Source organism: Amblyomma americanum, chromosome 1 (assembly GCF_052857255.1).
Source record: "Amblyomma americanum isolate KBUSLIRL-KWMA chromosome 1, ASM5285725v1, whole genome shotgun sequence".
Taxonomy (NCBI): Eukaryota; Metazoa; Arthropoda; class Arachnida; order Ixodida; family Ixodidae; genus Amblyomma; species Amblyomma americanum.
Genome location: NC_135497.1, coordinates 487,312,888 through 487,324,929, shown reverse-complemented (window position 1 = coordinate 487,324,929; position 12,042 = coordinate 487,312,888). Strand labels below are relative to the sequence as shown.

The window sequence follows — 12,042 nt, the reverse complement described above, 5'->3', positions numbered from 1 at the left end:
CCAAGCATGAAAGGGCGTCGTCCGGACAAATAGTACGGCCGGTGACAAGACGCTGTTTTCGGAGCTCCTCCTAGCTCTGAAGCCCGTTTCACATGCAAGCGAAAATGCCAGCGAATCCTGTCGCAGCGACGGAAAAACCTGTTTCGACCCGTCGCGCCGGCTCGGCGGGCCGGAGCGACGGGGTTCCAACAAGTTGGAAATTTTCGCAGCGACAGAGCGATAGCTCCGCCCTCTGACCAATGACTGCACGGCGGAAAAGCCACGTGACAAGAAGAGGATTCGTGCGGGAAAGACGACAATGTTTGTTTGCTACACGCGCTTCCGACACCACGACAACATGTCGCGTGGACTGTTCAATGAGGTGCTGATCATCGAAGTATCCAAGCGCCCACTTCTATGGGATGTTAAAGATAACTTCCGCAATAAGTCGACCAAGGAGTCCCTTTGGGAAGAAGTGAGGGACGCAATTCGAGCAATTGACGACACCGGTAGGTGAAAGCACGCTTTGTGGCGAGCTCGAAGATTATCAGCCATATTTTTTCATTCTGCAGCCAACAAATTTTCCTCGTCACACTGGCAGGATTCTGCAGCGTGTCAAAAACTGTTTTATGTCCCCGCGCATTCCTGCGTACTGCTCGGTGTTTATTTTTCGGTGCGCCGGCTATTGTGCGTAGATGAGCTGTATGAAAATTGTCGGCATCACGCAGCCGTGAGCAAATGTTTTTGGTTCTTAAGACACGCTAGCTGCATCATTTTGTACCCTTCACTTCAATCGTGAAATGCACGACGTGCACGTTTTCATGTTCTCAGCTATGTTTATAAATGCGGGAGGCGACCTTTCTCAGCCGTGCAGTTAATCCGGGCGCTGAGAGCCTAGTAAAATCGTCGCTTGCGTGTATGTAGAGCGAGCGCTCCGTCCCGCGGCACTGCCCGCTCATCGTAGTCTTGTACGTAGCATTAATCTGCAGCTTCTGAACCGCGCAAAATCATCTCGTGCGTGTCAGCAAAATAAATCATTCATCTTGTGTGTGCCTCAGTTCAGTCATGCATGCATGCATAATCAGTAAAACTGCCTTTTAGAAGAAAAAAAAACTCGTGCTTCCGTACTGAATCGTGTGTTGTAAACATTTTCTGCAATATTCTTGTGTGCTAACAGATGAGAATTTGTACATGTTCATGCTAAACTTTGGGCCACATGTCTGCCATTGTTTCCTAATTTGCTCTATACTGCTCCATATTTCAGTAACAGTTGAGGAGATTATTGCTCGGTGGAAAAATCTAAAAGATACGTACAGGCGAAAAACTAAAGACGAAAAAGATGGGAAGAAGAGTGGGTCAGGAGCCACTGCAAAGACGGCCTGGCCACATTTAAAGCAGATGGAGTTCCTGAGGGACTCCATGGAAACGAGACGGTAAGCAATGATACTAATGATGAATTGAATGTGTAAGTGACAGCAATTAACAGCCTGTACATTCTACTCAGGAGCTTCTGCAACCTCGACGCAGTGAGCCACGTGCAGGTGGCCAGCGCAGCAGCCGAGACGAGCCACGCCAGCTGCAGCCCAGCATCGCCAGGCTCGAAAGAAGTAGAAGCATCGCCAAATGATTTGAATGCATGTATAGTGTCCCAGGCCTTCCTGATGAACCAGGACCATCCTGTATGGCAGCAACTTCACCAGAGGTTCTCCCACATAGGGGAAACAAGCGACAGAAGAAAAGGCGGCAGGAAGTGGAGGCTGCTGACAGGGACATTCAGGCCGTGCGAAATGCAATTGCAGCGCACAGGCCAATGGTTACACCGCACGTACGGACTTAAAAAAAGATGTTATTACCATCAAGATAAGAAGTAGTTGATATTTAAAAAAGAAGAGTTCTTTATTTCTTAACAAAATTTGAGTAATCGTGGCAAAATAATGCATAAACATTGTCCATGTTGACGTTTGCAAACCACCGAAACCAACCGCGAGCTCGTATTCTTTGCCAGCAACACTGAGATTCGCAGCGGCAGTAAACGCTGTGGAGCGACGCATGTGAAACGGAACCCTGCGAAAAGCATCGCTGCGCCGTGCCGCTGGTCGCTGAGTTCGCTCAATCGCTTGCATGTGAACCGCCCTTGACACAGACGACGTCGGAGACGGTTTGTGGAGTTTTGGACACGAACATTAGAAACGTCGTCCTCTATCCCTTTAAGAATGTCTGTCTTGGTCAGCCTCGCTCACGGATGCATTCAGCCGCTCGCATAAATCCGCGACGTCCTCGATACAGGTTGTGAAGTTCTTTCCGTTCAACTGGGCCCGACTGCGCAACCGTTATTAGGCTCGAAGTTTCCGGACAGCGGGATGACCGAAGACATTAGGCAGGCTGGTTTTGAGAGCCGCCCAGGTCGAAAAATTGGCATCGTGCTTTCGGAAGAACAATTTGGTGATGTAGGTCAAATGAAAGATGATGTTCGTGAGCACAACAACATCACCCGATTAGCTGTAGGCGCTCAGGCCTTCGTCGAAGTCATACCAGTTTTCTACGTCGGCACCATCCGTACCGCTGAAGAACGCAAGAACGCGCTGATGCAAGGGAACCAAAACAGGTGACAGCGGTGGGAACAGATTGTGCAGGCGGGCTCGGTAGAGCCCGGTAACGTCCGACTTCATAGCTCCAGCATGAGAATAGGCGGCACCGCGACCAAGTGTAGAGGCAAAGCAAACAATTAATGTGGAAGGCCACAATCTGAACAGTGCAGGTCTATAGACCAGCATCACGAGCGCAACCCCGAGCTTTGCCAGCTTCGTCTTCTGTTTTTCTCTTTACTCGGCACTGACCGCTTGGACATCAATCTAAAACTTTCTGCCTTACAGTATTTAAAAAAATATATCCCTTGCTTGCTCTGCCACAATACGCCACAAGCATAAATGTGTGCACGTTCATTCACCTCATTATCAGTGATGTATTTAAACAGGTATGATCTTGCACTGAAGCATTGTTAATCTGGATTGTGCTTCCTGTCGCTGCTTGATAACAGGCATGGTTCATTAAAACCTGATGCTCACGCACCAATATCACTTACTGGAACGGCACGAGCAAGCTTTGAACGCCAGCGCTGGATTAAGGGGGGCTAAAGGGGCTGCAGCCCAGAGCCTCACCTCAGACAGTAGGAGAAGGGACGCATTTATTCTAACCTGCTTAGTATATGGAACCATAGGCGACGGAACTTGGAGTGACATTTATGAAGCAACAAAACCAGAACAAGCAGACGCCCCCTCCCCTAATTTAACAGCATGCGTTTAGCCTGATTATTTGGGGAGAGCGTGTCGAGTTGGAAAAATAAGAATCCCCGGCCAACCCGTGGAGCCCTTTTTCTTAAGAAACGAGGTGCGTTTGCTTGGAGTTTTCGTGGTTTCCTGTCAGTCCGTCTGTCCAGTGCTGTCTGGAGAGGAGCGGCACGGGGGAAACACCTAAAACATCTAATGTGGGATGAGGACCCAAATCTGCCTTGCCACTCGTCACCACCACACCACCCTTGACCTCTAAGATAGTTCCGCTGCTGTCCTTCTCATAGAAATGATGTGCTGCACTACCCAACACTTCCTCCCATCCGACTTTTCTTCACAGTGATGGTAATTTGGGCGGGGCACGATAAGTCCGATAGCAGATGATGATGAGTCGGATGGCAGAATATAGGCAGGCAAGGAAAGGCGACGTCACACGTGCTTTTTCTGAGTGTTGTGGGGCATGGAATGTTCACAGTCCGGGATATGGTTGTGGAAGAGTGAAGGGGAAGTTGGAGAGCTGGACATAAAGGCCTGTCTCCAGGGTCCATTCCTGCTTAGATTCTGCGCACCCTCGCGCGCGCTCGACGGAAAAAGTAGGTCACACTGGCCACCGAACTTTCCAGAAAGAAGTAGAAAAAGATGACTCGGAGGCGACAGAGGGCGCGTAACTTCGCGCGCTAGGAGTAGCCCTCTGAACTTCGTTCTCGCGCTCGACGTCAACAGGGCGAAAGGAAATTAGAGAACCTTCCAGAACAGACGATGCCTCCTAGCCAATAGGAAGACGAGACCGGAAAGAGAGAAGGAGTCAGTTTGTACGAAGAAGGAGGGAATTTGTACAAGGAAATCTATACGTAACGAACACCTGCTTTGGCGCGAGTAGCAGGCAGACGCGGCGTGCGTCTACGAAAGGAAGTTGATCGCGGGATGCGTTTCAGCCACGAGCCGCCGGTTAAGCTTTCATAATCCCACGCACTGATGAGCTCTCCCGGAGGACGTACCAATCTGGGCCAGCCACGGCCCATCCGGACAGCGTGCCCCATTCATCGGGATGGCCGCCGTTGGAAACCTGCGGTCGCGTCAGACTGACGAAGTGCCCGGTGCGGTGAACAATTAGCATCGATTCATTCGAAATACTGTCGGCAGCATCAAAGTAGTGCGTCTAAACGAAAGGCGAAGTTACAAAGCTAAGAGCGTGAAAAGAAGCTAACAAAGATATCAAAGTGGAGCATTATGATCGGTCTACCCACAGTCTGTGTCAAACTACAAATAGAACCGACTGTGCTTCTGTAGATGACTTGCCAACTCCATCACTACGGCTTCCTAGCAAGAAGCAAGGTTTGACTGATCTTGGTTTGACTCGCCTGGATCATGTGAAAATGCCAACTTCGGTCGTCCGTATTTCTGAGCAACCGACGCTAACCGAGCCCTGTCCTGTTCCTGAGTCAGACACGTCTATGCCACTAAGCCTATACGTCTAAACCACTTAGCTACCGCGGTGGGGTAAGCCTCTGTGGTGGTTAAGTGGTTAGGGCGCTCGGCTACTTATCCGGCAGTCCCGGGCTCGAGCCCGTCCGCGGCGGCTGCGTTTTTATGGAGGCAGAACGATAAGGCGCCCGTGTGCTGTGCGATGTCTGCACGTTAAAGATCCCCAGGTGGTCGAAATTATTCCGGAGCCCTCCACTCCGGCACCTCTTTATTCCTTTCTTCTTTCACTCCCTCCTCTATACCTTCCCTTACGGTGCGGTTCAGGTCTCCATCGAAATATGAGACAGATACTGCGCCATTTCCTTTCCTCAAAAATGAATTATTATGATTATTAATATTAACATCTATGCTACTCGGCCAACTCCCTGCCACAGAGCTCCAGGTGTTGGGTCCGCCACGCCCTATTTTACTACTGCTGATCAACAGGTGCCGTACCTCCCCTATGAGCCTCCTTCTACAAGCGAACGCCAGGAAACAACACTCCAAGAACCGACTCATTTGTTTCCTGTTAGTTTGGCTTCAAATATTTATGTTCCCACCAACAAAATGTGCCTCAAGAGAACGAATGAGACCTCTTCTTGTTGCGGCAACAGAGTATAGACACCCTCGCAGCAAGAAGTACGTTGCGAGATTCACCGAAGTGACCCTGCTAAGTGGCCGGACATTAATACTGGTAGCTTTCGGAGTGTATGCCTTGAGAAAGGGCCATTGTATTTTCAAAATCGGGCAGAAGATTTTCCGTCTTCTGAAAGGCAATACAAAACTCAGAAACGCAATACGTCACCTCATCTTTTCTTGAGAAAGGCTGTAAATGGGGAGGCGTACGAGCGACGCTGGTTAATGTACTCGGAGTCCAAAGGTTCCTTTTACTGTTTCATGTGCAAACTATTTTCGATTTCAAACAACCCCAGAGCTTTCACCACACACGGCTTTTCTGATTGGAAAGAGCAGAAGAAAAGTTTGCGCTCATGAAATTAGTGTCGAGCGACGGAACTGCGTGGCAGCATGGCTCGCCAGCTCTAACTCGAGCAGCACAAGGAGCTCGTTAAGAATCTTGTCACTGAGAGCACCTACTAGACAGTGGTGTTGAAGTGCGTAGTGGTTGTATTTAAGCTTCTAGCTGAGCGCAGCCTAGCGCTTAGGGGCAGTGAGGAGATTTTTGGTTCACCGAAAAATGGCAATTATATGGGAGCGCTCGAGGTCATTGCCAAGTTTGATCACTTTCTAGAGGAGCACATCAAACGCTACGGGAACAAAAGAAAAGGTCAGCCATCGTATCTGTCAAAAACCATTTGTGATTAATTTATCAACCCTTTGGCAAAGGTTATCAAGAAACGTCTCGTTGACGAAGTGAAACGCGCAAAATAGTTCTCTTTAATTGTTGATTCGACTGCACACCTTACTCACGTTGATCAGCTGTCAGTTATTTTACGATGCTTTTTTAATGGGAAAGTGTACGAACGCTTCCTTGGATTTGTTCTAATCCAATCGCATACCGGCTTGTGTCTTTCCGATACCGTGATATCCCTCTTGACGACCAACGCCATCTCAATTGATGATTGTAGGGGCCAAGCTTATGCTAATGCGTGTAATATGTAAGTAAAATACAAAGGACATCATACAACTGAACGAATTGGCAGTCTACATCCGGTGTGCTGGTAATTCACTGAACTTAGTTGGCGCGTGTAGCGTTGACAGTCGACTTGATGGAATTTTCCACTGTAATTCCGAGACTCTATGTGTTCTTTGCAGCCTCACCTAAGCGATAGAGGAATCTTTTGGACAGCGTGGGCGGAACTGGCCAGCAGCTTGCGTTGAAAAGCCAGTCTGAGACCAGGTGGTCAGGACACGCTGAATCAGTTAAGGCCATTCTGAAAAAAATCAATCCAGTTTTGTGTTGCCTTGAAGCTATATCAATGAACGAGGAAAAAAAGGTGACTCGAGGAACGAAGCGCATTCTCTCTTCAAGAAAAAGACAAAACTAGAGACTGCATTCATGGCGATTTTCTGGAATGAAATCTTGGAGCGCTTTGACAAAACGAGCGTAGCACTTCGGAAACCAGGCCTAGATATTTCAACTGGCGTAGACCATCTGAGCTCTCTAGAAGGCTCTGTTAATTCTTTGCGACCTCTCTTAGATACCTTCGAAGAGAGAGCATGCACGCTAACTATAAATCAGTGTTATCAGGATGAGGGCAAGCGCACCAAATTGAGTAAGTACCTGGACGCAAAAAGCGATAGTGCGCTACAAGGTAGAAAAAAGTTTATCGTAGAGATCTACAATGTTGTACTTGAAAATCTAGGCTCTGCTTTGCGAGTGCGAAAGGCTGCCTACACTGAACGCTGTGAAAAGTTCGGATTCGTAAAATGGCTGACAGAGCTTGGGAATAGGGCTCTCTGGCACAGCAGGCTAATATGTTGGTGAAATCCTACAAAAATGATTTGGAGCCAGCATTTTTCGCTGAAATCGTTCAGTTTTGGAACTTTCTGCACAACTCAGTGTTCCAGGACACGAGTCCCCTGGGTTTAATGAAGTTGTTGCACGAAAAAAAACCTTACTGATGCGTTTCCGAACCTTTCTATTGCTTTTCGAATGAACTTAAGCATACCAGTGGCAAACTGTTAGACCGAACTATCGTTTTCCAAGTTGTCACTGGTAAAAAATCGCCTTCGTTCCAGCCTCCTTGTCGACAAGGTGAACTCGCAAGCTACCTTGTCCATTGAAAGTGACCTCCTCCGCGATCTATCCTTCGAACTGACTATATCTGACTTCGCTAAAGCGAAGGCGAGAAAGATTCCATTTTAAAAGAGGACTGTTTGCGCTATACATAAAAAGTTACAATAAGTTCGCTGTGTCGCCTCCCAATCACCACGTTACCAATGAAACACCGAACAGTGTATTCAAGATATGCAAATCTCCGTTGTTCGTGCCTTGTTTGTTCTTCTTGTGATATTTAGCGTGCTAATAAAGAACTGTATTTTTTTGTTTTTGATAGTGCCAGGTTTATTTGGTGTCGTCCTTGCTTGTCTTACTATTAACGAAATTATTTTCAACTGTTTTTTATTTTCATTTGGTAATTTTCATTGGCATTATAGTGCATTTTTATGTTGTTTGTAGTGCCTTAAGCATTGTATATATCTATTGCATATTTATAGAGTAACGTGTATAACAATTATTCCAGTCTGATGCTTGAATTTTAATAAAGAATGTTCTGAATACAACTGAGTCTCCTCACAGGATTGAACTTAGTGATGCAAACAAAGTCTAGCTTCAGAAGGATCGACATCTGAGCTGTGTTGTCTTTTCTATGTTCCTGCCCGTCTTGAGTGCACTACATTTTTCTTAAAGCCTAGGTTTAGCTGAAAATAGAATGCAGATTAATCACAAAGTGAACATATGCGTTGGTGTTTACAACAGCACGCGTTTGAAGCAATTTTTTTTGTTTTCCTTATAAGAATAATATTCATATTATGCCCGTTAATCGCACTTCGTTCTCTTTTATTTTGGTGGAATTAAAACGAAACATGGCATATTTCCAGTAGCGTAGCAGGCGACGGGGGAGGGGGGGGTCAGTAAAGAGAAAGGGGGCCTGCAAGTGCCTTAGCCCCGGGCCCCCATTTTTCTTAATCCGGCCCTATTCAACGCATATCTTCATAGCACGTCAATGCAAAAAGGTCTTTCCTGTAAGCGCTAAACTGCGAAGAAATAATGGCCACAGAGGCCCAGAAACCAGCGGCATTTGCCAAATTCCTATGCATAAAAATAGCCAAAATAACACGTGCCTTTCTCGGCTCGATAATGAAAACACAGTAACACGTTCCCCTCTGCGATTCTTGCTTTCAGAGCACTCTCCAATTGTCGCACAGACAGCTGGCCATCCCAGCAGATTGCGAAGACTGAGTGGGACTTTCCTTGATATAGAAGCGCTGTGTGGTAATTTCACCTGCGTCTGTGACTCGTCGAGGCAGGTTTCTACGTACGCGCTGACATAAAGCTACGTGCTTTAAAGTAAAATCGAACACACGAAAAAAGATTCCAAGAACGATTATAAAACTCTCTAATGCGAGATTTGAGCGCACCTCTGTACAGCTGTTTTGATTTTGCGATATATTGAGATAAAGAATCAGGGAGAAACGTGTGTGTGTGTGGAGTTACAAAGAACTCGGTATTTTCCACAGACATTCATTCTTCAAGTAACCTGCTTCGGCGGCGCGAACTGCAGGGTACTCTCGGCGGCAGCACTTCGGTGCTGCTTCTCTGGATTCTGGCGTCGGTGATGCTGAGCTTCTGCTCTGGCAGCTCATTCAGCAGCAGCGGTAGACGACGCATTTCCGCATGTTGCGTGGCTCATTCCTTGGACACAACTGGCTGAGACTATTTTGTGTCGCATTATATAAACAGGCGGTTTATGCGGGAAGAACAACGCTCTGAGTGACGTTTCCAACGTGGACAATCTTTCGCGCCCAGCACATATCACAGCGCCGCCCACCATATAGTAGAGCATAACGCGATTGCGACGAGGCCGCGCGCAGGTGCGCGCACATTACTACTACTACTTGGGACTGTGTTTGATGCAATCCTCTGCTGCCGCCGCCCTCTTGCGGGGGCACTGCTTGGAGCGCGGGTGGGGGAAAAGGATGGGGGGGTACTTCGCAAGCGAAGCCCGCACTGGCCGTCGGCGCCAGTACTGCAGATCCACGATACTCTGGGTCGCAACCAGGAAGTTATAGCTGACGCCCGGGTGACCAGTTTGTCGCGTCATCCAATATAAGGCTGTGATGAGGGAAACCTCAGCTGGTTTACTCGTTTATTGGTAGTAGTTCCAGGGTTCGGTGCGCTGCCTTCTACCAGCCGCAACAGACTCGCACGATGTTTGAGCGCGAGGAGGGGGCCCAACCAGGGTGCTCCTCGGTGTCTTCTTCATTGCTGGCCGCTGCCACCTGTGCTGCTTGAGAACGGTGCTGCTGCTACGCAGCCCAACAGTTTACATTTAGACGTTGGTCTGTTATACTGTACACTCTAATAAAAGGTGTAAGAAAGGGGTCAGAAAGGGTTAACTCCGAATTTTAGTCCTTCTCGGCAGGCATGGAAAAAATTTGCACCCTTGAAATACCTGCTGCTAGACGTTTAGTCTTTTTCTTGAAAGTTGCACTTCTTTTATCCCTTTTTGTCAGTATTGAGAACTGTGTATCGTTTTTTATGGCAAATATGGCGGAAAAATGCTTCCTGGGATTTCTCCTAGAGGGCACTTTGGGTTTAGGGACTGAAATGTTGGAGGCCAAAGCAATACTGCGGCACTGCTTGCATTTGCGCAATATCTTCATGCTAGCGGGTTCTTTTTAATGAAAGGCGCAGTTTTTGTTTTTCTTAAGAAGTAAACTCTGAAGCACGGCAGTTCTAGTTGATCAAAAGGGCATCTTTTTTTTATGTGGAAGTTAGAGTACGATATCTTATAAGAAGAAAAAGCTTTTTAAAGAAGCGTTGCTGGTTATATCCTCCCAGAATTGCTAATTATGACTTACCACTCTAGGTTTAATTTTTCTTTTAGGAACAAAACTGAAAACAATGACGATCACGAATCTTTTCTTATGGTGCAATGCTCAAAGAGGCAGCCAGAAGAAAGACAAGTATGTGAGGTCAGGCTTGATTTCCGGAACCTTCTTCTTTTAAACTTGCAAGGATCAAAGTTTTTGTATTTTTTACATTTCTCAAATGTGAGGTGGCACATTATTTTACTTATAGCTTTAAGATGGTTCCGTGACCAACATTGTTTGTGAAGCACGTCGGATGAGGGCAGTTGCATGAACGCGTCCTTGAAGTAAGTTTTTCTAAAGTGGTGAGGACCCTCAGCGATGTAAAGCTGGACCCTAGTGGTAGTACGCGGGAAGCGTTTATACTCTGACGTAACGCGCGCGGCACGGCGACGTCACGTTGGCCACAGCGAGACCCTCTACACTCCGACGGCGCTTGCCCACCAACGCGTTCGGCGGGTCTGGCGCACTACGACCACCCCAGCGGCAACTTGGAGAGGGTGTTGATTTCGCTCTGAGCGCGTCAGCCTCCGCCGGCCCGGCCAGACCAGTTCCGCCTCTCATCGGAGTGGCGTTTTTCAGTTTTCTAAAACTGATGGCAACCGTCTTGAGTTCAGGTTTGCAGAGATTAAGGTGAATACCTCTCTCCATTTCTGAAAAGATTGCAATGGAGGCGACTGACTCATCTCTCTTCATGCTAACCCTGGTTGTGTCTAGAGCAGGAATTCAGTGAAAACCAGTCTGTGGACGATGGTGTCTGTCGGAAAGCAACTTCTTGTAAGTCAGTTTTTCTGGAAATTTGAAAGTTAAAACCAAAATATCTCCTTCACATACAGCCTGTTAATTTCCTGCTCTCCGACAGAGGAAAGGTGGGTCTATCGGTTTCCATTTCATTCTTTTTTATAAAAGAAGAGGCAGTGACGCCCCTTAATCTCAGTGAACCTGAAGCCCCACAGGTTACCACCAACTTCCGAGATCGAGTGTAAAGGTGGTTCATATGCAAGCGATTCGGCGAATAGAGCGAACAGCGCCACTGCGCTCCGAAGCGTTTCGCGAGCTTTTGTTTCAGTTTCATCGCCGCTGCGCGTTTCCCACCGCTACAGTGGCCGCTGCGCATTCCCACCGCTATAGCTCCTAGAATTCCAGCTAGTGTACTACCGCTGCGAAACGAAATGTTGCTGGCAAATGATATGAGCCTGCAACCGGTTTTAGTGGCCTACAAACACAAAAAATCGTAATATATAAGCACTATTTTTGTCGTTTATTATGATAGTTGATTGGAAGAAATATAAATCTTGCGTTTTAAGCATTCAACAAAATTTTATATAATTTTTTCTGAAGCAAAATTTCGTATGTGCGGCGTACAAGCACAAACATTGGCCTATGCGCATGCTTTCTTGCACAAGGCCTCTACTGGTCACGTGGCAAAGCCGAGCTGTCATTGGTTGAGATGCAGTGCTGCCGCGTCGCCGCCGCGAAAATTTACAACTTGCCCGAACCTCGCCGCTCCAGCCGATCGAGATTCCTTCACCGCTAAGAGGGGGTGTATGCGCCGCGGCGGCGGGATTCGCGAGCGGTTCGCTTGCATGTGAAACAGGCTTAAACAGCAGTTGCCGAAGGGTACTATTGTGCACCAATGTACCTGTCTCGACCTGTTTCTCGCGTTCGCAGCCATGCTCTACACACAAAAGGAGAGAGAGCGAGTATTTATTGTGGATAAGCTAGACACCAGTGCTGGTACAGGAGGCGAACTTGGCGC

General features: G+C 47.6%; 1 protein-coding gene across 1 annotated transcript; it reads left to right on the top strand.

The window, feature by feature from the left end:
* The first annotated feature begins 229 nt into the window (after nt 1-229).
* Nucleotides 230-1,956, top strand: LOC144105157 (uncharacterized). The gene is made up of 3 exons (XM_077638323.1): nt 230-488; nt 1,244-1,412; nt 1,484-1,956. Exons 1-3 carry the CDS (start codon nt 299-301, stop codon nt 1,848-1,850), a joined length of 726 nt encoding a protein of 241 aa, XP_077494449.1. The 5' UTR covers nt 230-298; the 3' UTR covers nt 1,851-1,956.
* Nucleotides 1,957-12,042: the final 10,086 nt, after the last annotated feature.

Excerpts from the sequence above, each read along its gene's own strand:
- LOC144105157 (XM_077638323.1), top strand. The coding sequence starts at position 299 with ATGTTTGTTTGCTACACGCGCTTCCGACACCACGACAACATGTCGCGT. Across the intron at positions 489-1,243 it reads TCGAGCAATTGACGACACCG|TAACAGTTGAGGAGATTATT; the intron begins GTAGGTGAAAGC and ends TCCATATTTCAG. Across the intron at positions 1,413-1,483 it reads GACTCCATGGAAACGAGACG|GAGCTTCTGCAACCTCGACG; the intron begins GTAAGCAATGAT and ends CATTCTACTCAG.